The 26,093-nt window shown below is 40.2% G+C and overlaps 2 protein-coding genes across 4 annotated transcripts; one reads left to right on the forward strand and one right to left on the reverse strand.

Moving 5' to 3' along the window:
• The first annotated feature begins 3,980 nt into the window (after positions 1–3,980).
• On the forward strand, positions 3,981–5,279 carry LOC140995679 (delayed-rectifier potassium channel regulatory subunit KCNS3-like). Its single transcript, XM_073465758.1, has one exon. The coding sequence runs from the start codon at positions 3,981–3,983 to the stop codon at positions 5,277–5,279; it is 1,299 nt and encodes a 432-aa protein (XP_073321859.1).
• A 9,431-nt stretch (positions 5,280–14,710) lies between these two features.
• Positions 14,711–25,471, reverse strand: fosl2 (FOS like 2, AP-1 transcription factor subunit). Of its 3 annotated transcripts, none has more exons than XM_073467059.1 (5): positions 25,406–25,471; positions 22,591–22,710; positions 19,649–19,903; positions 19,181–19,288; positions 14,711–17,531 (listed from the first exon to the last, which is right to left on the reverse strand). In XM_073467059.1, the coding sequence occupies exons 3-5, from the start codon at positions 19,886–19,888 to the stop codon at positions 16,974–16,976; spliced, it is 906 nt and encodes a 301-aa protein (XP_073323160.1). In that variant the 5' UTR covers positions 19,889–19,903; positions 22,591–22,710; positions 25,406–25,471; the 3' UTR covers positions 14,711–16,973. The 3 variants fall into 3 exon arrangements, with proteins under 3 accessions (XP_073323160.1, XP_073323159.1, XP_073323158.1); XM_073467058.1 differs by lacking the exon at positions 25,406–25,471 and adding an exon at positions 23,210–23,373; XM_073467057.1 differs by lacking the exon at positions 25,406–25,471 and having other exon boundaries at positions 22,591–23,374.
• Positions 25,472–26,093: the final 622 nt, after the last annotated feature.

A 26,093-nucleotide genomic window follows, 5' to 3' on the forward strand; every position in this document is an offset into this window, starting at 1 on the left:
CTTTTACTTAGTGTGCATTGCAGTAAGAGATCATATTGCTGTTCATTGTACTACAGAGTCCTTAGGTATGCTACTGTGGCTTGATTAAGCTTAATTAATACTTGCATTGACTGACAATTATTCAGTTTTTGCTGGGCTGTAAGGATTTTTTTAACCGACATTAGGAGACATAAGCATGATTTTTAATTTTACAGCATCACAGTGGGGTTCCTTAATTTTACTTAGCCTTAATTCTGTTTTTAGGTTTTTGAATTAATTATAGATATTAAAAATTATACTCCTTGTCTACATATTTTTTTCAAAACTCATATTAAAAATACATACAACTACTGAGTTTTTGACACTACTGAATCTTTCAACTTTGCTTTAAAGGGCAACTCCACTGATTTTACACTTTAAAGTGTGTTTACAGGTCTTACTGCACATGTGAAAAAAGTAGTATGAAGCTTTTTTTGTGGCTGCATGTAATCTGATGAATGACCAAAAGCAATGCCACATTAGGTAGGGGGTCACTACTTGCAAGCTGCATGTATTCAGAGAAATTGCTTTCAGTATTGCCACTTTGTGGCTAACCTACATTGTGGGTAATGTAGGTGGCAGCTCTTAAAAAGGAAAAAGTATGTGTGGGATAAAAGACAATACATCTAGTTTTGCTGTATCGACTTGTATCATTTGTTTTTAAACTGTTAGTTTTAACAGTGCTATAGGAGTAATGCAGACCAGCCTTTCATTGCGCCTACATTACCCACAATGCAATGTAATACAATTACATGTGAAATTACCATTTCTTTATTTAGTACTTTTCATGCCTTTACCCCCCTCTGCTTTATTCTGTTCATTTTGCAGCATCCACTAATAGGATTGCAGCAAACGAGACACAGAAAGCAGGTTTATACTTAAAGAATAATGTCAGCCTTAAGCATAAAATATTTACGGTGATAAATTGGTCACACCTTGGACACTGGTAGCACATTACACATCGAAGTTGAAATGTGCTGAAGGAAACAGGCTGTTAGTGTGGAATGATGTGCTGGCTGTGTGATCACCTGTCCCCTTAGAAGCCGCCCCTCGCTGGACTCAGACAGACACCACTGCGTTAAGCTGACTGCACAGTCACAGCTACAGGACGTCTGCGCCGCCGGGACAACACATGGTACACAGGTACGCTGCTCTAATCATTTCCTCCAGTTTCCAAGTTAATATAGAGATACTTAAACACTCAACATTCCTCTCTCGCTGTGACCGTTGACATTTTAATTTATGCACGATTTTCTGAGAAATTGGTGCAAGTCAAGATTGTCCTTGTAATTGTCGCACAAAGTCAGTTTACTTCACTTTGGATCTCTACTTTTTATGCCTCCCCATCGGTGCATGTTTGTCCTAAAACATTGACAACTTTAATTGCTGCAGGAACGTGTCAAATCTGACCCTGGTTTGCCATTTCCCTGCAACTTGAAACGCTATATGGCCGTGCGTAACACAATACAAGTAAGAGAGACACTTGTTTTAGAGCTGACACAGCAGAGATGACAGTTGACGAATACAAAGTCAGTGTTTGCATGTAAATGTTGGCCACACTATGTATCAAAAAGATCTATTATAAAGACAGGAAAGGTGCACCCATATCATCCACAGTACATTCATGTTCAGACCATTGGTAGATAACACATGCAGTTTAATGAGCCATTTGGCACCTTTCTGTTGCAATTTTACATATGTAATGGAAAATGTTTAATAACGTTCATTGCATTCAAGTGCATACTGTAGAGTACTGTCATACAGTGATGTAATGTAACTAAGTACATTTATTCAAGTACTGTACTTAACTAGCCTCAAATTTTAAGGTAATTGTCCTTTATGGAGTATTTACATATTTTGCATCTTTATACTTCCAGTCCACTTTGGAGGCAAACATTGTACTTTTTATTTTACGAAATTTATTTTGATAACTTCAGTTACAAGTTACTTTGTACTTTGTATTACCTGTATTTTTTTAGTATTATTTTTTTATTAATCCGATTTTTAAAAAAATTTGGAATATTGGATCAAGTACACGTAAAATTTACGTTTACTTACTTGTACTTTTGACACTTAAAGTGTAACTCTCGCCAAAATGCAGCCTAGGCTTTTTTTGTGAATGTACCCCAGTCAAACCTTCATGTAAAAGTACAATTACGACGATAAAGCCACTTTTAAGATTTACCGTAGTTTCGTTTTCGGGTCAAAATCATTTTCAATTGCGTGCTACAGGCAACTTTATGGTAGCATCAAAATCAAAAGTTTACTAAAAAGAAGGTTTTTGAACAACTCATGTTAGCAGTAGCAGTAGCCGTCCTGCCAGTTGAGATGCGTCGATCCCCGAATGCAGCGTAACATGGAGCTTTCTCGTCCATGTTACGTCGCACTCAGGGATCAATGCATCTCGACTGGAAGGACGGTGGCGAGCAGAGCAAGCGAGTGCTAACGTGAGTTGTTCAAAAACCTTCTTTTTAGTAAACTCTGTGTACACAAACAATGTTCTCAATGCTCGTGTTCATGTGTAGAGACCCTGGTGATACTACGAGCAAAGTTTCATGTTGTGTCGAGTCTTCTTAGTGTTTTAAAAATAGCGACTTTGATGCTACCATAAAGTTGCCCGTAGCACGCAATTGAAAATGATTTTGATCCGAAAATGAAACTACGGTAAATCTTAAAAGTGGCTTTTTCGTTGTAATTATGCTTTTACACGAAGGTTTGACTCAGGTACATTCACAAAAAAAGCCTAGGCTGCATTTTGGCGAGAGTTACACTTTAAAGTGGCAACAGACAACTTTTCCCCCCTAGCGTCTCCAAGTGGTATTATTGTTAGCATCACTGGTCCAAAGACAACTGGATCATTTATGTTTGTTGATAACAGGCAACCCCGGACTCAAAAGGGGAATAGCACTAGCATATCATAACAAAATATTGGTGAAATGAACTAGTTTCGCGGCAGATAATGCGTTATATAGAGGCTGCGCTTCGGTGCCCCAATCACTCGCATTATATGGATATAAGCGGCGCTTCACTGGATCTAATTTCGTCCGCATGACTCCAAATGACACCAAAGTTATCTGGGTGAGTAAATGATCGTATTTTATGCTAGAAATAAGGTCCAGGTTGTAAAAAACGGCAATTCCCCTTTAAACTTACTTTTCCCGGGTGAGCGCGTGCCTGGTGGCTGTCAAAATTGTATAGTGATAGCGAGAAACGCCAATGACTTCATTATTCTATATCCATTACTTTGTACAATCAAGATTTACTTCATAATGATACAGTGAGGCAGAAAACTTGTCAATTGCCAGTTCAAGTACATTTATTGCCAGAAATGTACTTTTGATAATTCAGTAAATTTAATATCAAATACTTTGAGACCTTTACTCAAGTACTACCCATATGGGTGAGTATGACTTTTGTGTACATTTTTCAACACTGCTGTCATGGCACTAACACACATTGTGACATACTGTAAATAGAAATATAACCATATATTTTCAGTGCCTGACTAAAACAATTTTCTTTAATAAGGTTGTCACGATTTTAAACTTCAATATACTAGTATTAAAAAACGATACTCAATGTGTGTTTCAATAGCCAAAAGAAAAACAGTCCGGAACACAAAATAGTTATAATATATATATAGTTGAACAATATTGAGTATTGTCTTTAACGTGGTACTGTAAAAAGTATCAATGCATCAATACTTTTGACAATTTTAATCTGTAGATTGGAAATAAAATCCTACCTGAGATGCTGTCATTTATCCATTCCACTACAGAATGTCACAGAAACCCAGATGCAACATGATACTTGCACAGCTCTGATGTAATGTACTTCACTGTGATCAAATGACATACAACTAAGTGTGAAGTGTGCTAATTTCAGTGTCTTTGTGTGCAGGTGAAGAAGCATCTGAGACTTTCCTCAAAGACAGCTGAACAGCACCTAGCAGCTGCTCCATCATGGTGTATGGACAGATCCTTCACCGGCACAACCCTGATGAGTGCTTTATCAATATCAATGTTGGTGGTTTCAAACAACGAATGGAGCACAATGTTTTGAAACGATTCCCACAGACACGTCTGGGTCGCCTTGTGTGTTGTAGCTCCAAAGAAGCAATCCTGGAGCTCTGCGATGACTTCAGTCCTTCTGAAATGGAGTACTACTTTGACCGAAATCCACGTTTTTTCTGCTACGTTCTCAACTTTTACCTCACAGGCAAAATCCACCTGGTGGATGGGTTGTGTGTTGTCTCATTTGTTCAAGAGATTGAGTATTGGGGCATCAAGGAGCGCCACCTGGACCTCTGCTGCAGTAACAAATACTATGAACTGACGGCACTCGCTGAGCATAAGAGCTGGGATCAGAGGAGCGATGAACTACAACTCCACAGCTCTGCCTCATCTGTCGAAGAGCTGTCAGCTTCAGAAGACAACATAGAAATGTTTGAAGGTTCCTGGTGTGCCGATGTCCGCAGGAATATTTGGATCCGACTTGAGAATCCAGGTTACTCCACTTCAGCCAAAGTGATGGCTGTAGCATCCCTAAGTGTTGTCATTATCTCTGTTGTTGCCATGTGCATCCACAGCATGCAAGACTTCCATCAAGTGGATCTCACTGAGAAGGAGATTGAAAACCCAGTGCTGACTTTCTTTGAGAGCTTCTGTGTTCTGTTCTTCTCTGCAGAGTTTATTCTTCGTTTGGCTGTGGCACCATCAGCCAGGAAGTTCATGTACAGCCCTCTCAACGTTATTGACATAATGTCAATCATGCCCTTCTATGTCACAATAGTCTGTGATATAACGGATGAAGGGGACAACACAGACCTGGGCAATGTTGGCAAAGTGGTGCAGATCTTGAGGTTGATGCGAGTGTTTAGAATCCTAAAACTCGCTCGCCACTCATCAGGTCTGCGCTCGCTTGGTGCTACACTGCAACACAGTTCCCGTGAAGTAGGGCAGCTGGTGCTTTTCTTGTCTGTGGGCATTTTCATGTTTTCTGCTCTCATTTACTGTGTAGAAAAAGAATGTCAAGAGTCAGAGTTGCAGAATATCCCCATAGGCTGGTGGTGGGCCACCATTAGCATGACTACAGTGGGCTACGGAGACACATTTCCTGTCACGCTTGCTGGGAAGCTGATAGGAACCCTATGCATCATCTGTGGGCTACTGATTGTGGCTCTGCCCATTACTAACATCTTCAATAAATTCTCCAAGTTCTATCAGAAGCAAAAACACATAGATAGCAGACAAAGCAACTGAGCCCCTCCAGAAAAGTACAGGAGTTTTCTAAAGAGTTCCAGGATGATATATTAAAACCCTAACTCCTGATAGGTTATAAAATGTGACAAATATGTTTGCCGCTTAAGGCATGAGTTCAACATTTTGGGAAATCTGCTATTTTTCGTTGGATTTTGGATTATTGCAGAAAATCATTTTTGTTCAGCAAGATAATCTTGACAGATGAACACCTCTTTTATGATTTCTGAAGCTTAAATAAAACCATAGTTAGTAAAAAGCTAATGTCAGGCTATAGGCTAAACAAACAGACAAAAAGTACATTACGGCTGCGTGACTTTAAAGTCACCACCACTAAGCATCTCAGCGCACTATACTATACACAATTTAAATTGATCAATCCATGAGTTGTGAAGTTAGAGTTAGAATAGTTTGTAACTAAAGTCTGTATGTTAAGACGGAATAGTGAGTAGATGAAGTTCTGTGTTCTTCCCTATAATCTCTCTGTAGTGTCATTCAGCTACATGTTAGCAACTGCCTTTTTAAGACACTAGGCGCTTTTTAATTCAAATGTGGGGTAATTACTTGAGTATTTAATGTTGTAGAACAAAACATGAAAATCACTTAAGCTTGTGTTAAACACAGACCTTATTTCAGGCATTTAACCGTAAACCCATTCGTAAAACCCATGTAACACAATTAATTGTTGTTGGGATTAATATAATGTATTCAGATTAAACAAAGATATAACGTGTTGAGTAAGGTTTAGAGGTGCTAGTAGGTGGATTTTGTTGTTCTTATGGACAGAGCCTGGCTAGCTGATTACCCTTGTTCCAAGTATCTATGCATGCTAAGCTAACCTGCTGCTGGCTCCAGCTAGATAGTTTGCATAAGTCTCACATAGTGTTGTGTCAGCGCTGAAGAAAGGCCTGGCTACACCAATTCTCATTGTGATATAGGGATATAAACCCTCTGGCCTGTTTGTATCTATTTGAGACAATCGTCTTGGGTGGTGCTTAACCCAGGATGCAGCGAGCATGCCCCTGCATGGCTTAATCCCCCCCAAAAGAAAAGGTACAGTAAGAACTGCTAGCCTGTTTAGCTTTGTACTGCTAGGGTTAGGGTAACTTGCCATTTTCAGCATATAGGTTGCTATCCAGGAGCTTGTTGTTTCCTGTAGAGGAGGGGATTGTGGAAACATTAACATGCAAAAGGAGAGGAAAATGCTGACTGAAAGTAGTCGCCCTATATCTCACAGTCTACATCCAGTGAGTCAGGCTAGTGTAAGCTATGGGAGAGCTATCAAGCTTTAAATCAAAAAACAAAAAACTGCCAAAATGTCAAGCAAATGTCACACTTTATTGACTTCATTTAAAGGATGGACAAGTCAACACAAGTGTAATACCCTGTTTTCAAGCCATTAAATGCATTATGAAAGTTTTACTGTAACAGACCAAGTTACATTAATTGTTGCATTTAAAGCAATGTTTTTTAAAATTTGAGCCCACTGACGAGATATGACACAGCATTGTGTAGTTGTTAATGTCCTTCATGCAAGCTTGTCTACAATCCTGCTGTTGCACTCCACATCTGCTATTCATCCACGAGTCTTGAGTGTCAAAAAGCTTTTAATTGCTTAATCCAATCTCTGGGCTGTTTGTTTGGTCATCAGTGTAATGAGTTCGTAATCAATGTTCCTGGGTCAACAACAGTGAAAGTCAATAAAAGTACTTACAGTGTGCTGAATTCACAATTCTTCCCACAATATGTATTGAGCTACTTAAATCAGAGAATAAACTGGACAATGAAGCTATCTGTCTGTGTCTGTCTTACTATCATTAGCAGGTGTGCAGTTTTTCCTCCATGCAGCTGTTTACGGGTTGTATTTCACATTTCTGTTCAATCTGTTTGCAAGCTTAATAGTGCTGTCATTTAATGCACCTTGCTGCAGGTACCTCCATCAACAGTATCTATGTGTTTAATCTCTCATCTCCCCCACAGATAACAGTGTGCCGATCAATGAAAACTGACCAAATATCCGAGCTTTGGAGCTGCCCTCCAAAGAATGCCAATAATGTAGGCAACACGAACATCTCTCTCAGGGTAATTGATTTTAAGTACAAATTGTGGACTCAGAATATTCTTGCTGGCAACTTATCATTTTACATTGATGGTATTTTGCAGATATCAGATGTCAGGAAATTGCTAAGTAGCTTGTGGCTTCAGCCCTTAAGTAAAGATCTACGTCAGCACCCAGGGGTATGGTCACCTTCTGTGCTCGGGGCCTGCCTCCTGCCTTTATGCTCAAAGTCACACTATATTGCACTCTGATTTAGTTCATTGCTAAGTGAACATCTCTGTCAGCAATTTCTGTGGTCATCTGAAGGACAGCCACATGGTTCTACACCGGGACACATAGATAGTGTCTGTGCTGCTGGCAAACTATAGTCACTAAAAGAGCTAGAATTATAGCTTAAACCTGCAATTGACTCCAATGACACCCAACAAAAAGATTGTTGGAAATACTTTGCTTGCAAAAATGAAAATATGCCATAGCGTTTGTTAAACTAAGCTGCTGCTCAGACTATTTACTCTATGATATAATTAAGGTCACAATCTTAAAATAATACATTTTTATTTAAAACTGGAGTTCATTTTATCTCATATATTAGTCCTAAAACTACTGGTTTAATTCCCACGCAGCATTTTCTGGTGGGACTATACCTTTGTTTACATTTACAGATAACACTTTTAAAGGGGCAACCAAAATTAGGAAGAAAAAAAGTTTTGATTTTATGTCCAAGATTATGTTGCAGAGATATCTACTGAAGTTAGCATTCTAATCTGCTAGCCAGCCTGTCACTTCTCCAAATTCCACTCCAAGCTCCCAGTCTGGACCACTAGCTGTATGACAAACTAAAGCAAACTAACAGCAGCTACAATTAGCGGCAGTTACACTGGTAATATGCTCCCCCCTATTTGTTTGGCGTATGAATTCGAGAGGTGGCCATTTCTTATTGCAGCTTTCACATCTACATAGCATCAGACTTCTTGCAAACACATAAGTCTGAAGCAAGCAGTCCTCTCACATCCCCTCACATGAACCAATCACAATCACCTTAACATCAGTCTATTTAGCTTCTCCTGCTGATACCAACATCAACCACCAACAACGTTCAGATTCGGTGTGAAATCCTTTGGCGCCCTTGCTCTGTTAATAACTTTCAAACATAAATAGTAGCTAAAGTAAATGTACTAAGTTATCTTAAAGCAGGAGACAAACATGGCACCTAATAAATGCTAATGTTGATGCCTGCAAGTGGCCAGAAAATCAATTAATTATGGACATGATGATGAATTGTGATCGACAGCTTTATTTTTTCCCTCTGTCCATACTGGATGTGATTAAACGTGATTATTGATGGAGGACAAAATCCACAGTCCTTGTTCTGTGGAAGAAAACATTTCAAAGTTCAGCTGATGTTGATGTGAGGCTTCATCTGTCTGATCAGCCAAATTAAGTGTGTATGTTCCAAAGTAACAGTCTAAGAAAGTACACGAATCGCCTCTTTGTGTTCATGTCCTTCCACTGCAGCTCAGCAGGGAAACAGTCTGACTGTGAAATCCAAAGAGGGAATTTTGCAGTGACAACTATGAAACATCCCCAGTTGATTTTATTGATCAGACTGCTGAAGCCTGATATTATCTTTAGCTGAACTTCACAGAGCATATTTTCAAAGAGTCAGGACTGAGTATTTTTTTGATTTTTGGGTATCATTCCCAACTCGCCAAATACTGACGCTTTGGGATGGAGGTCAACCCGACCTACAATTCCAAAGCATCAGTATTTGACTAGTGTGAAAACTCAATGCGTCAAATTGAGAATGAGACTCAAAAATCAACTTTCTTATAAAGTGGACATTTAAGGACCTCTTCACAACAAGTATGAACAGGATCAACGATTACAGCTACCATTAACTATTTCAATATACATGTTGGTATTGTTTAAAAACAGACTTAATACATGTAAACCTATCCTTTAAGGTCTACCCAACACAGATTATTCGGATGAACACACCATACCAGTAGTCTGCAATAATACACATATTTCTTATTTCCCAAATCAAATGATTCCATAAAACACTGGTTTCAGGTTTACAATGTCTAATTTTCATTTTAATCAGGTGTTATAACTGCTTGCTTCTCACTGGCATGACTTATTCTGACTTTTTCAAAGCAGACATTTTGACTTGAAAATCACAGGTTACTGATAACATTAATGTTGGCCCAGTTAGAGGAGCAACAATACAAAAACCTGTTACAAATCTGTGAAGGTGCATTGACTCACAGATTTGTACTAAGTATGAACAAATTAATTAAGATCATTCCTCTTTGCTTACTTGTACTAGTGCTCAAAAACCTACAATTTATACATCACACATACATTTGAACATACAGTGCAATACAGTCACATTAAATTACACTGTTATTATACAGTGTAATGTATTAGAATATTATACAGTATACAGTGTTTTCCCTAGGTTCGTGGAGGACTTAAATGTATTTGGAGAGAAGTTTCGAGGTCCTAGCCCCAAGGAAATGTTACCTTTTTTGATAAAAAATATGCAATTTCACTTCATTCTGGACCATTATTATTTTTGTGTACAAAGATTTGTAAAAGCTAGAGCAGATTAATAAACAACCAACAAAAAGGTTAAAGATAAAACTTGATAAAGAAGTCCGCAGGGAACTAACTACAAGCATTAGATCTGGAGAAAGTAATTAAGTTAGCTTCGATGCTCTACACATTGATTTTACATTAATTTCCCTAAGGTGGTGCCCAAAATAGCTGCAGTTAGCCTTATTAAGGTGGGGGAAACCCTGGTATGCTTGTGGAATTTAATTGTTGTCTATTACAGTCCAATACTGAATAAGAAAATATCACAATACAATATCACAATAGTGTGATATACTCATATACTATTATAGTGTTCCCATTTACAAAATGACCCCCATGCTCTTATTCCATTCAGATATGTGCACTTAGAATTGTACTTTTTAACAGACTGGGACGACTTTTCCTCTAAAAGCAACATTTCTATCTATCAAATAAACCACTCCTGAGGGTTTTGTTTTCTAAAACTAGGTTATCAAATGGCTTCGAATTTTTACAAACTCATCTTAAACACAGTTTTCTATTGCAGCACCACAACTGCAGCTTCACAGTAGTTTACTGGCCTTCAAATAGGACCTGACATGTCTCAATATCTCCATGCTTAATGTTCATTATGCCTTGTTGCCTTTTTGTGCTCTGCTAGTCTCACAGTGGCTTCACAAGACTGAAATCAATTTCCCTTTAATTACCCTTGTGGGTTTATCAGCTGCTCTGCTTACTCAGCACATGCTCATTCATTCACAATGAACATGTTGTGTTTCATTGAAGGGCATGTTCTCTAAACTCTGCTTTTACAGTGCAGGGAAAGAATGCCTGAAACACTCTGGCTGAAGCATCATGAAAAATAAGAAAGGGACCCAAAAAAAGGAAAAATAAAAGGTCACAATTCTTGTATGTGTAGCTTAAAACTCTGAGTTGTAATCAGATCTCAGGGTCGGAATCGATTTAATCCAAGCACACATGATAGTGACACACAAATTTGTACATTCCACATTAATGCTTGTGCTCATGTACACACAATATGGAACAGATGACTGTGTAGCATACTGTTTGATTTGAATTCTTTAGCTGTGTGTGTCTGTATCATACAATATGTCATTATTATATATAAGAATAATAACTTGATAAACTTACACTCTAAACAATGTTCTCAGATGGTGCAAACCAAGCAAACTAATTTGATCCGATGTGCCAACCACCTGACTCAGCAGCCTGAGCAGGCTGAAAGATTCCAGAAACTCAGTGTCTGATTTCAAAGAAAGTGCCCATGCTAGGATTTCAGTTATTGATGTCTGAAGGGCGCTGGTCGACAAACACAATCATGTTACACTCTTCTGAATATATTAAATGATTCAACATTGTCACTAAGCTGCTGGATGTGGGCAACTGAGCACAGCTACACTGTGCTGTCTCTGAGGTTGGTATTAGAATTGTCAGGAAGGACAACTTTCAAGAGTGATGTGATATAAAGGGATACTCAATATAGAATTCAAACCCAGACACAGATAAAACCAGGTTATAAAATATTTCTTTATCAGTGAGTAAGAAAAAGGTTACTGATTTGACTAAACTGGATCATTTCTTTTGAGATGAAGCAGAGACTGTGACTGAACAGAAAGATGTTCACAGTGGCTGCCTGTATAATTGTTTGATCCCCTCTTAAACAACACAATTACTGTTCAAGCACTTAAAGGGTAATTCCACCGATCTCACACATTCCATTTTTTTCCCAGTCTGTGTGAGTACTACTGCATATGTGAAAAAGTAGTATAAAGCCTTTTGTGGCCCCAGAGGAAGCTGCATGTGATCTGATATATCACTGGCTAAGTTACATTGCGGGTAATGTAGGCGACATATTTTGAAAAAGAAGATTGTGTGGAATGAAACGTGCTGCATCGATTGTGATCATTTTGTTGAATTGTCCATAATGATTCCAACAGTGTTATAAGAGTGCAATACTAGACCAGTTGATTGCTTTTTAAAGCCTGGTACCTACATTACCCACAATGCAACTTAGCCAGTGAGTGACATCACTGGAGGCAGTTTATCAGATTACATGCTGCTTCCTCGGAGCTATAAAAGGCTTTATACTACTTTTGTCACATATGCAGTAGCACTTCCAAAGACCTGTAAACACTCGTTAATGTGTAAAATCGGTGGAGTTATCCTTTACAACAGACATTTGCAGCATGGCAGGAAAAAAAAAGAAGTCTAGCTGTATGAAGAAGAAACAGAAGATCAGTTTAATTTTTTACACCGCAGGTTAATTATACAGATCACAACACATTGTAGTAGCAGTGTTCAGCAGCTTTCCAACCTCAGACAGAAGATGCTTTCAGTTATACATGATTAATTTGTGAATAGAGCACTATCTTCATATAGAAATATAGCATCAGAGTCTTCAATGGAAAAGAAATGTTTCTAGGCTGCTTTTAAGTTTGTCAAGGCTATAGGACAATATGATTTTGTTTTTGTTCAATACTGATAAAGCTGTGAGGTGTCAGCGCTAGCCACAACCAAAATGCTAATTCTCATTCACTTTTGAATGGGAAGCTGAGCTGAGTATTATTTTTGAATGGTGATTACAATAGCTTCATTGCATGAGGCAGCGAATAACAGAGAATAAAATTTTAAAAAAAGATTAAAAAGTGAATTAACAGTATTTCCTGTCAGGGTCTCTACAAACTTCCGTCAACTTTTATTTTGAATGTCTTCACAGTCAGCGTCAGTGTGATATTGTTCCTGCCTAGATGTTGGTGGATTGATGGTGTGTATAATCATGAGTGTTCACTGACCTTCAGTGGTCACAAGGCATAATTACATATCCTTTTAATTTGAAAGTTTTACAAGCAGTCTTCCCTCGAAGGTTTTGTATGTTCAAATTCAAATTTGCTTTATTGGAATGATTATGATTGCCTAAACATGATGTACAGGGTTTATAGAGTAAGTGTAATAATTCAGAGTGAAAAGGGTGTGTGTGTAGTGTGAAGACAATAGCATATTAAAATGTCCTATGGCAACTTTCAGAATAAAACAAGCAGACAAGCATAACCCGGGATACTATTAAAGGAGAACTATTATGTTATTTTTTTTTCCCCTTTCCTTTAGTGTTTTACATATGTTCTTGTGCATGTAAAAGTTCTTGACAGTTATAAAAGGTCAAAGTCTGCACCAGTAAGAGCTCCTCTCTCCCACAGAAAAACCTGCTCTAATTTATTTGATTATTACTAATTTATTTGAAACAGCTGCTCTGTTGTTGTTAGCGGTGCTGGGTCAGGCATGTCTGAGCTGGCCATTCAGGAGACTGATTATTCAGGAGGGGGAGAGGCAGGAGATAAAACAGAGCGTTTCAGACAGAGGGGGAATACAGTGCTGCAGCACTGGACAGTATGAGAAAATTGGTGTGTTTTTGAGTACTAAAGCATGTAGACCTATTCTAGTAGTAACTCAAAATAACATTATGACCGTGAAAATGAGCAGACTATGTCTCCTTTAACAATATGACTAACATTTGTATTAGTACTGACAATGCTGAAAATACAAACTACCATGAATATCTCTGACTCCCATTTGAACCAAGTGTTGCAATTCCCTTCTGTGACCACTTGAGGGCAGCACACACCTACATTAACCCCATGATTTGAAATACGTTCTGCTCCACTAGTCACTTGCCCAGCCAAGGCAATAGACCTAAGCACTCCTGGTCCACTTTCAAAGTAAAAAATTAAGTACATCGCTGTTAAAATAGACAGCTGAGAGTCCAACATGGGATGAACAAAATAGTCCCAGTGAAAGCAAAAGGATGTTGTAGGCCCAATAGGATTAATTTGTCGTCAGTCAGTTCCAGATAAAAGACAAATTTTCCAGTTATTGCAGCTGATTCAACTTTATTACCAGGACAGTATTGTCCCATATTGATAAAAGTGTAGTGCATCCAAGTGTTTTAGTTCGGTTTTTCAATGAAGAGACATGAGCCTGGACAATTACAAATAAATTATATATTTTAATTGTGAATGAAGCCTGTAAGTCACATTTAATTTAAATCAGCTTTTATTCTCATTAACTGTTGCCATATAGGAATGGTACAAAATAATGCATTTAACATAATGTGTCCATAATTTTAAACACTGAATAAACACCCATTGCCCAGTTTATTAAGTATACCCAGATGAAACTAATGGAGTCTGCAGAATAAAATCTACCTTTATTTTAAAAAGGTGTAGATTAAACGCCACTGTCCCTTTATTGGTTTGATATCAGCATTGCAAAAAAAGGAAAGCTTTGTGTCTTGTCAGAGTGTTCTCTGGTTTGTATTCAGCATTAGATTTTGCCTGTATAGATCAAATAGAACAAATAATAACAAATAATACATCATTATCCTTCTCAAATGTGTTCTTTAGAAGCTACGCATTGCATCTTTCTGTGCTCGTAACCATAATTTAAGAAGTGTTCTATTATATACATTGTTGACAGTACTATCATGTTGTGTGTCATTGCTCCAAGAGGATTAAGCTCTAATCCTAATTCTAATTAGGCTTTTTTCCTTTTTTTTTTTACCAGCTATTTGCTATTAACCTTTGACCTTTGCCCTGTCACTTTCAATTTCACTAACCAGGTTTAAAAAATAAATATTGCCAAAAAGTCTCTTATTTTGGAATGATCAGAATGAGGCTGGTATTTAAAACACTGAGCTTAATAACGGCCCTTTGGAAAAAAGTGTGATGTCAGTTTACTGATCAATGTGAGTGCATTCCCATGAACGGAACAGGACAATTTCAGGTTGAATTTTTTTTTTTTTTTATTATTATTATTATTCATTTAAATTAACAAACACTGCTATACATATTGCTGTTTTTTATTAATTTTGAATCATTTTAAACAGTTAAAGCATTTGGAAAAGAAGTAATAGTAGTTGAAAACAGGCAACAGACAGTAGATGACATGTACAGCAGAAGATCTACAGTCAATGGCTTTCCTATGTGTGTCGAGGGGCTCCACAATATTTCAACATACAGACATATCAGACTCACCCACAGTAATGTTTTTGGCTATCATTTCACCTCTTTATTTTGTCAGACAGGATTAAATATCTCCTGTTGCTTCCACGTGATTTTAAACCAACACCATCAAATGATAAACAGCCGACACGTTCTTTCCAAAGTAGCAGCAGCTTGTATTGAATTGCAAAATCCGTTTTCAGCATCCAGCACAACAAAAGTCTTCAAACCGCAACTTTTATTTCTTTTGTTAACAAACAAGAAGGGTTCGAGCAAAGATGACATACCCCCTCTTTGACCCCTGACATTATATTCATTAGGAATGTTTGAAGTAAACAAAAAAAAAAATCCCAAATATCTGTTGTGTCCTTCTCAGTGCACAGTATTGAAACCCCTCATCCCTTTAAGATACACACATGTAAAAATAATGAAAAAGAAGTGCTTCATAGAACTTCAGAAATATTACATCTTGTCAAGGTGTCCCCTCTTTCATCTCAGGCCAGCTGTAGAGAGAGTCCTCTTATCCCTTCCTCATTACCCAACAAGGCTTTCACTGAGTTTCTACTGAGTACCTCGGTGTTGGCATATGTTCATACACCCATAAATCAGCACATCTGAGTTCAATTTAAACATTGTTTCTTTACCAAAAGTGACAGATTTACAAACACAGTATAAACAGGGTTGACATCATTGGCAGCTGGCGACAGTCTAGACCACAGTGGCTTTTTCAAAATTTGAGCAAAATCCCTCCTTTTAGACAAAGATGGACGAATTACAGGATAACATGTGTCATACAAACCTTTTTGGCTTTTTTGAAACCTGACCTGCTCTGAGAGGCAGTGTTGAAAAAAGGTTAGACCTTTATTTAGAGAATGTCAGAAACAAAGAGAGGAGCACGGCATCCAGCGGAGGAGAAGGGCTTTGTTCAAACATTTATGTCGTCTGAGCGAAAAGACAAACCTTTCTGGATGTGACACGATGAAGAAGGAGTTTATCGTCCCTTCACGTTAAAGTACCACCTCTGCAACACTCTGGCTAGACCATACAACCGCCTGCAGCCCTGCAACGCTCTTCACGATGGGGGTTCTACTACACATGAGAGATATCCCTGACATCAATGTAAATCACATACACTTTGTCATAAACAGGTTGTAAAGTTCAGGTACAGAATCACTGAGGAAAAGCACACCAATACTACTGTAAAGTCAAGCCACTATGGCAAAATAGAAGGTATAGAGTATTGAGGAACTAGTCATTGATTGAAAGTTGGCTCGTATCCTTTGCAACACTGAGGAATGCTTTGGTCGCCCCATGGAGGACCATTTTGCTTTTCTACAGGCAGATAAAGGAGAGGACAATGTCTCAACAAAACACTTTGTAAAATGTAATCAGCACAGGCCATAAATACAATTAAGGAGATGGAGATAGCGTTAGAAATGTGTATGCACTCTAAGTAGCGATTCCTGAATCAAGGTCCAAGTTACGAAAAAGACAAATCAAAATGGAAAAAAAAAACGACAAGAGGGAGTCTTTGCTCATTGTCTCTTTCTCTCCTCAGAAATTCCAGTAGAGTGCTGACCTCGTTTAGTGATTTATTGATTCGTCTTGGCGGAGTGCAAGTGTCGGCCACATGGCTTTTTAAACATTTTTCAAAAAATATATTAAGAACGCGCTCTCTAGTTTAGTCACATCAACTCACAACTGCCCAGATTTGGGCATGTTTTTTCTTCACGACTGTCTGCTCAGTAAACAAGTTGACACTCTGGAGTTGAAATGGCGAAGGGATGACACTTCTGAGGATTGGTGCAGACACTTTTACATATTAAAAAATTTTACACTGAAGCAGAACAAGAAGAAACACATGGCGTAGCCCTTGTGGGTCTCCCTGCCGAGCGGGAAACGGCTCACATGGTCAGCTTGGTCTGGACTGTTGAATGTGCTCTTGGTCTTTAAAAGACACTGGAGGAGGGGGTGCGCAGTTGATTCTCATGCTTGCCTTCAGCCACAGTGTTTTTTTTTCTCAGCTGCACCGAGCCAAGCCCTCGCTCAGAGGGCCAGGAGGGTGGGCGAGTTGAGGGAGTCTGATGATTGGTCACCGCTGCTGCTGCTGCGCCGATGGGCCTTGGAGCAGGACTCGGAGGAGGGTGAGGGGCTTTCGGGCTCCAGCATATTCGGGTAGGTGAATATGAGGCTCGGGGCGTTGGGTGTGGCTGCCGGAGTGGATGCTGCAACCACAGGCGTGTTCAGGCTGTCTCCATCTGTGCAGTACATCCCAACGCTGATACCCCCGCCACCCAGGCAGATAGGCTTGATGACAGAGCGCTGGGGTTTTCCCACCCCATCCTCGCTGTCGTCCGGCTCTTGCTTCACTACCACTTGGTTCATTTGAGCCCGGGATCCCAAGTTGGGGCGCATAGTCAGGGGCAGGGGGGCACACTGCTGCTGGTGCTGCTGGTGCCCAGATGAATGTTGGCGCTCCTCCATGGGGAGCTTGCACACAGGATTGTGTGCAACCAGCATGAACTCCAGCTTGTCTTTCTCCTTCTGCAGGCTCTCGATCTCCTTCTGCAGGTCTGCCTTCTCTTCCTCCAACTTCTCCGTCTCCTGTGAAGAGAAACAGGAAATAAGGTTGAGCACTTGAGCTTTAGTATGGGCAGGCTATATATATATATATATATATATATATATATATATATATATATATATATATATATATATATATATACATATATATATATATATATATACATATATATATATATATACATATATATACATATATATATACATATATATATATATATATATATATATATAATGATTATTTCTAGTGCATTTTTTACTTTATTTAACAGTAGAAGGATGTTGCAGCCGTGGTCAGGCCACCAAAACACCCTAAGCAGAACAGTTTTAACTTGACTATAACAAACACTGTCTATATTACGTCTCAATAAAATGTTCATAAATATTCAGTGACAAAATGGCAAGAAATAAAGAACATGGCTGCAAACGTTATCTTCACTCTAATCAAAGATTTGTACATGTGATAATACCAGAATTACAAGTTTGTTCAGATGTCAAGACGATGCGTGTTCTCCTAAAGCACCAAAAGAGGGCACTGTTTATTTGCTACTGTTTCCTAAACATAGAAAGTAGCAAAGTCAACACATTAAATCAAGAATTTGTCACGGGCCATTTAGACTTACAATGTCTATTAGTCAAAGCCTTCTGCTTGAATGTAAGTTTCACATAAGGACTGTGCATTGTTAATGTCTCTGAGATATGAGCCCTGCATAAGCAGTGTGCCATTAATGTGTCATATATTAGACAAAGACAATAAAAGCTATTCATCAGCTCTAGACATCATGCAGATTAAGATAAGATGACATGCAGTCTGAGAACTTTGACTCATGGGCAAAGTATGAGGAAGTAGTTGACATGTGAGACACTACAATGAAAGATATCAGCCAATTACAGAGTGGACACTGAGGGAATATTGCTCCTTCTTTTTCACTGGGAAGCGACACTTCCTTATTTGGGATTTTAAAAAACAGGCGTGTGAAGACGAGAAGGCGTTTCTGTTTTTTATTTCTTCCCTGGAAGCTAGGCTGTGGTGTGTGTGAGTGTGTGTGTGTGTGTGTGCGTGTGTGTGTGTGTGCGCAGCATGGCTCTATGTGGGATTGTGAGACAAGCAATTGGCCCCTTTTTACAAAATGTCCCGCATTCATGGAGACAGCTGCCTACAGCAAATTCCATTCCTGGGGTTTTTTTAAGGCCTGACAAGCTTAACCTCACTGTAATTCGTCTAATTAGTCCATTTAGTTGCCGTTACTGTCTGCCAGGCAGGGCCGCGAGACAGCCCTACCTCTGTCTACAGCTGCCCGAGACAAAAAGCTTTTCATCGCCTGTCATCTCTTCACTCAGACCTTGCACTCAGAGACACAGCGAGAGTCAAACCAGTAATGCGAGGTTGTAAATTTTAGGTGTGGAGTTCAATCACTCATCAAAAATCTGGACTGCTGCCAGACTTCTGAACAAGTGGGACTTCTTTTTTCCCCCACTGTTCAGCATGTATTCTCTTTGTGCTTTTATTGCCATTTTTGACTTTCTGCATCAAAATCAGGACGCATGGGTGTTTGTTAGCTAGATGTATAAGAGGAACACTGTGCTCCAGCACTAACACTGTTGTTTTATACGAATGAAGTAGAACCCAATAACAGATTCTGATCTCCAGTTTTCAGGTTTCTACTCACCCCTTGAAGCATCTCGGTGAGCTCTCGCCTGCGGTTGCGGCATTTGGCGGCGGCTAACTTATTCCTCTCACGCCTCACCCTCCTTTTCTCCTCTTCCTCCGGGGTGAGCTGAGGGCAAGAAAAGAAGGAACATGGCAGGTAAAATAAGCAGTTTGAGAGACGCACAATCAATATGAAGCAAAGAGCAAGAGTATAAACAAGAGCTGCGTACTGCTGCTGGCTGGCTGTGCGTAGAATAATGATACAGAGATTTAGACTTTATTGACATGATGGAATAAACTCAACGATTTGATTTTTTGCCGTTGAACAAACATGTTTATTTAATGCTTTCCAGTGAAAATAACAGTATTTTGCTTTGTTTTCAGGACAAACACACTTCAATTTGCTTTATAAAATACATTCTGAAGAAAAATACAGCCTTATACAAAGACAAGAAACTTCCCCTAGTGGTCTTTTTGCCCCCCTCACCTGTTCATCTCTCTTGCGTCGGCCCCTTGCATCCCCGATGGAACGGATGACCCCGGGCCGAGCCAGCGTGTTGTGCCCCAGCAGCCCCGGACCGTTGGTCAGGTGATGGCCGTACGGGTGGGAGCGGGAGTAAGGGTTGGACATGGAGGTGATGACGGTGGGCTGTACCATCCACTGCAGGTCTTGGCTGGTCGTGATTGCATTGATGGTGGGTATGAAGGCACTGTTAGAGCCGGGCATGTCGACCCTGTACTTCTGGAAAGAGAAGAAATGATAGAGATACGGTGAGACAGGTTGCATGAGGAAATTTTCCAGAAATGTTGGGTGGCATCCGCTTGCAGAGGAATAAGGCTATATGCTGCTGTGGGTCAACGCATGCAACTCAATTCCTTTAGCGTCTTAGTTAAAACCTATGAGGCATTTCGCTGACAGCAGACACACACACACACACACACACACATACACACACTCACACACACACCACCACCCACCATTATTACAAATTCACACATTTTGCATATTTCAAGCTTATAGTAATGATTCAATCCACATAGGCAAACCACTGTGTATGTAAGCCCTGGAGTGGAACAGTGACACATGCAGTGAATCATGTGGGAAAGCCCAAGGTGTCCAGAACATCTCACTTTACTACAATAAGCATGAGACAAAACACAGCACTGGGAAAGTGTTACACATGTCTGGACTGGCAGGAGGGTGATTATACATAAAAGATGGACTTTTGAGCAGGTAGATACATAAAGGGTCACATTGTGTCAGAGGCATTCTTATGTTGTCCAGAAAAATAACTGTACCAGAGGGATTTTAATACAATACAAAATCTCATAAGCAAAATAAACTATTTAAAAAAAGGTGATGGAATGTGTGGAATATGTTGGAATTAACTTTAACTTTAACAAATATAATAATTAAAGTTAAATAATGTATTTGCCTGTAGTTGTGTGTGTGTCTAAAGCCATATTGTGATGCAAGATATTATAAGACAAGCCACTCGGCCTCTGGCACTAAATATTTATGGTTTGGAGCCTTCCTTTCAAGTTCCTCCAATTATAATGCATAAATATCTACAGTGGACATGCATGTGTGACTGTGTAATAATGATGTCCAGTATGAGAACCGACGTCAGTTCAGCATTACTTTATGTCTCTGGAGTCCACAAACAGACGAGCTGCCTGCCTCCTGTGTGCGTAATTTACGCACGTCCCCATCTCCCCGTTATTCCCGACTTTCCGTCGGATATCCCGGCAGTCTATTGGAACTTTGTTTATCTGGTGAGTCATTGTGTATGGGATTTGTTAAGCACATGTGAAACGCGGTCAGTTCCAGTAAAGGGGGAAACAGCCCAGCTGTAACGAGCCAGACGCTTCGCCAGAATTTTTTATTTTTGGCGAGCGTTAAATATCTAGTTTAATGAAAGAATGTGAATGCAATGGGGTGTGAATGGCAAACATTGAGTCACACAGGAGCCCCGGTTTAACTGATAAAACTTGGTCTGATAAAAAATTCTATTGGCCTGCCTTGTTATGTTACGTCTCAATAAACCGAACAAAGAGGTCGTGTTCCAGCCCGCTGTAATGGGAAACAGACAGCCAGTGTGTGATTACAGGGAAGCAGAGCAATGATAGATACTGGCCAAAAGTCGTTTACCGTCATGTTGCGTGAGCCTGACGACGCTTTTCCACAGAACTGCTGTGTACGCAACACTTGGCTGCGGGTAAACAACATGTCTCTTCCCGGATATATCCTTTTATTTGTGAATATATTGGCACGGCGTCTGTATGGCGGTGTACCGGCACGCCTGCAGTATATGCAGGGTATGTCTCACTAAAACCTTAACCTGTGATCAAATCTAGGAGACTTGTGTTTTTCAAAAGTCCCTCAGAGCGCCGAGGTTTCTTTTTCCTCTTTTACTGATTTCTGACTGTCCTGCGCTCCCGCTCCCGCTCCCGCCTGAGAAAAATCAGACTACAATCTTAAACCATTAACAGGTCGTTTGTAATGGTTCCATGACAGAAATATCTGCCACAAATGCAAACTTTAACTGAACTAATATCTTTTTTTTTTTTTTGCAACAGCTCGTTTCTTTGGTGCACTCAAACAGACTGAACTGGTGCTCAATAGATATTAGAAATCTCCCGACCCCTGTGTTAATGCCTGTATTACGCCTTACATGCCTGTTGCTTCTCCACTATGTGTTTTGTCTCTACTCAGGTCATGCCAGACTGACGCGATGTGTTTATAGCTCAGGAGGGTGTGTTATAAATGCGTTCTAAAGGATTCATCGTGCTTATAATGCGTCTCCAGTACCATGCGAAAACGCAAATACCCCAGATTATTATATTTTACGCACAGATAAGAAATATGAGAGCGCTACAAAGAGGAGTGTAGCTGAAAGTGACATCTGGAATTCCAATGTATTCCATTTCTATTTCAGCAAACAGCAAACAAATCACCTTACATCTGCCATCTAAACCTATAGGTTTATGAGTTTTGTTTGAGCATAAGGAGGAGAAAGAATTATGTTTTTTTGTTTATGTGATCAAAATCCCCATGCGCGTCAGGCGGTGCGTGAATTTGATATTTCATTAAAAGTTGGCTACATCATTCGATTGTGTTTTTATTACCTATGACACAATTCAAATGGTATGAGTCCAGAATACTTGTGCATGGATCGAGTCTGCATCTGTTGAGTCACCGGTGCAATTTGTGTCAATAGGTTCATCGTGTTTTTTCCCAAGCGACATGGAGAATTCCTAAATTCCTGTTAACGAGTGGAGCCCGTAACACGGTAAAAAAAAAAAACCTACAGGACAAAAAACCTGTAATTTTAAGAGGTTGTGCACATGAAATAGAATCAAGACAGATACGTATGAGTGCATTATTTATAGATAATGTGGCGGCAGCCCGGTATTTCCTGGTGTTACCTGGTAACTTGAGGTAGAGATCGGACTTCCGATCGTGCTGCTGCCGCTTGTGAAGGACTCTGGCTGGGCCGGAGACGTGCTGCTTCCGCGGGACGAGGTGTCGTAGTTCCCGGCGTAGTCCTGGTACATGATCCAGGAAAGAGGAAGATTTCAGTAGACGGTTTGGGCTCTGAACCCCCGTTTTTTTTTTTAAAATCCTCGCAGTGAAAAGGCACCAACAGGAAAAAATCCTCTGGCTCGAGACGTCGTTAATTTTGGATATCCAGAGAAGAGTTGGCAAAGACAACTTGCAATTATGCTCCTCTACACTAACCTAAAACATCTCACAGATATTACCAGTTACAATAAATATTTTCTTAAGTGTTATCCCTGCTTGTAAAGGCTATTTCTTATCGTGCCTTTAATATTGTTGCGCCGCAGGTAGACCTGCACTACACTATTAAAGATCCTCTCAGGTGCGCAAACTTCACCCTAAAGTCAGCAGCACACCTTCAGCAGTCAAATCCAGTTGAGACCAGTGAACCTGTAGTTAGAGAGTGACTCACGCAGGTTAACATTCGCTTTAAAACCTATTGCCTGCTTAATCTCAATATTTTCCGTCGCCGTACCCAGTACTCACTCTATCTGTGCTCTCTGCTGTTCACGGAACAGTTCTAACTTTTTTTTTTCTTTTCCTTTTTACCACACTTCCTAGAGATGACTCACTTCAATGGCACTATGAAGAACTGCAACGGCTTTTCAACACCAACGAAACAGCCTACGTCACGCCAGGGCGTTGCGACTTCATCCAGGGAGGGGTCGTTACTGGATAAGGCAGTGAGAAAGAAGGATCCGCTGTGACCATGCTTCGCCCAGCGGACAGTGGAGATATAATCGAGAGGCAGCGATTCAGTAGAAGTGTCTAAAATATGTGTGGATGGATTTATTTTTTGATACGGACGTCAGTGCCTGCTGTGGAGTTCACTATTTGTCTGACTTGCTTTGGTCCATTGACGCATGTTTCCTAAAATGGGCAGTTGCGTCAGAGAGCGCGTGTGGGTTTCCTTGGTAAAGGAAGCGTCAGACACTGGAGGGATTCCCTCCCCTCGCGCACTGCACTCCGGACTCGGAGCTCTCAGCGCGCGGGTCCCGGTCCGGTTGCTCATCAGTGCATGAAAACCAAGATATTAAAGCCTTAGACGTAAAGATAAAGATCATATGAACGCACGCTGGTTTAAAAATGCGCGACACACGTGCGCGCTCACAGCAGGAGTGAGTGTAGAACAGTGAGAGCATCTTCTCAAAGTGCTCTGTCCCCGAATGTATTCGATATCCGCATCTGTGCTCAGCCCAGAATGCCTCAAATGTATTGACAGCAGAGAGAGACCACGCGCGTGTAACATGTCCGTTATTTCTACTGCCTGAACACACGCGAGCTCAGCATCCACCGGCTTTCACACTATCCCTGTTAATAAAGACTACTTTAAATGATTGGACATGCAACTGAGTCTTTGTGTTATTTGGCGGAGACACATTGTGCGCAATTTAGAGAGGTGGCATGGAGCGCGAAAGGATGGCACAGAACACATCATGATGCATTTGGTCAAATGAATGTGGCCCACTGGTTAGGTCTACACAACAGTGCAGCACGGCTGCTTCAAAGGAATCTCAGTGAAATGTGGGCTAATTGTAATTCGGACGCACCTCATAAACAAGGGCACAGCGCCCAGAATGTGACACGTTACACGATATGAAATGGCGTATTAAGTATAATCCAATCTGCCATGGTTCCTATTTTAATCTGCATCACCACAACTGGTTCTGATGAGCTCTCTTAAAGCTGTTTGCCGCGCATATCTTTGCCAGAACGAGTCGCGCCCGTCAAAAAGTTTCAGCTGCAGTGTTCAGTCGGGGAAGTTGCGTCGAGGGAAAAGGATGTGCAGGGGGTTTTCTGAGGTGACCACTCGCCGCGGAGGGACTGACTTCATGTGCTTGCTCATAATGCGAACACGTCAATTACACTGTAGGTACTCGAGCCCTCCAATATGTCACCCTTTCCAAAGTTACTGGGTGTCATTTTCGCTGCATTACCTTTTGACCTGCGCAGTGATCTGTGACTCCCTCTGTGGAGGAGACGCTCCTCTGAAGTCACTCACACTCACTTTGGACACGGGAAGTGGCGACAGAAAGCGCGCAGATGTTCAATAAATCTTTATTTGAATGATATTAATTAATGATTAATGTTTATCATCCGCTCGCGACACCGCTTTTGAACGGTAACGGTGTTGCTAAGCGACACCGTTTCTGCTAAATTGCTCGAGGAAATCTAATCTGCCATAGTCCTATAATTAATGCAGTAATATCATTTGAGATGCACCCATCGGCGTCAATTTGGGTAAAGCAAGGTATGGCACTGTGACAGGTTCTGTTCCTATATGAGTCCAATTTGGATATTTAAGTACATAATGAGATACCACGCAAGAAATTGGAATACACAACAAACAGCGTTATGAGATGCCTGTCAGTCAGACATTATTGCTCCAGTTTGTCATTAGCTTCATGGATGTCGATGCTAATGACAGATTCAGGGACTTTAAAAAGTTGAGTGCCTCAGCACTGCAGCGCAGGAGCTCTAGTAGGTCAGGTCAGGTGACAGCTATAGGCCGAAGGGGTCAGTGTGCGCACTGAGGCGGCTGATCCGCAGGTCGTGCGCCACTGACGCGTCGGTGTGCCTCCATCACACATCATAAGGAATCAGCTCCATATAGAACATCTCATCAGCCTGCAGTCTACACAGGAATTATGCTCACTGACAGACAATAAGCAAGAGGCTTACCTGGCCGCGGCCGACGTATTGCAGGTGCTCGTGACGCAAGAGGGTTGATGGCCCTAATGCTGCCTTCAAGTATCCTAAATCCGAAAGGGAGATTGTAAATACATAGCAGTTTGGCCAAGTGTTTCAGGTCAAGAGTAAAATAAAATGAATATTAGGTAAAAGTAAAGATATCATGTTAAAATATTACTTTGGTAAAAGTGAAAGCCTTAGAATACTAATAGTACTTGAGCGGAAGTTTTAAAGTATGATACTGATACTAAATGTACGTTAGTGTCAAAAGTAATTTTCTGGCAATAATTGTACTTGAGTATCAAAAGTAAGGGTAAATTATACATTTATATGTATGTATACTGTATATGTGTCAACTGATTATCGGCCTGGACCATGCACCACTGCACTAAATGCACTACTTTGGCTCTGTTGCAGCATGTAATCTGCAGAGTAACTAGTAACTAAAGGTATCATACATGTAGTGGAGGGAAAGTACAAGATTTACCTCCAAAATGTAGTCAAGTGGAAGTATAAATGATCATAAAATGGAAATTAAAGTATGGAGTAAAGTATTTCAAAATTGTACTTGGGTACAGTACTCAAGTAAATGTACTTAGTTACACTGTATCACTGACCATTGCTAAACGTCTAATGTTATGCTCCATCGCTCTCAGTTGTTCAGTGTTTTTCCCACTTC

The sequence above is a fragment of the Pagrus major genome, chromosome 5 (genome assembly GCF_040436345.1).
Source record: "Pagrus major chromosome 5, Pma_NU_1.0".
Classification (NCBI taxonomy): Eukaryota; Metazoa; Chordata; class Actinopteri; order Spariformes; family Sparidae; genus Pagrus; species Pagrus major.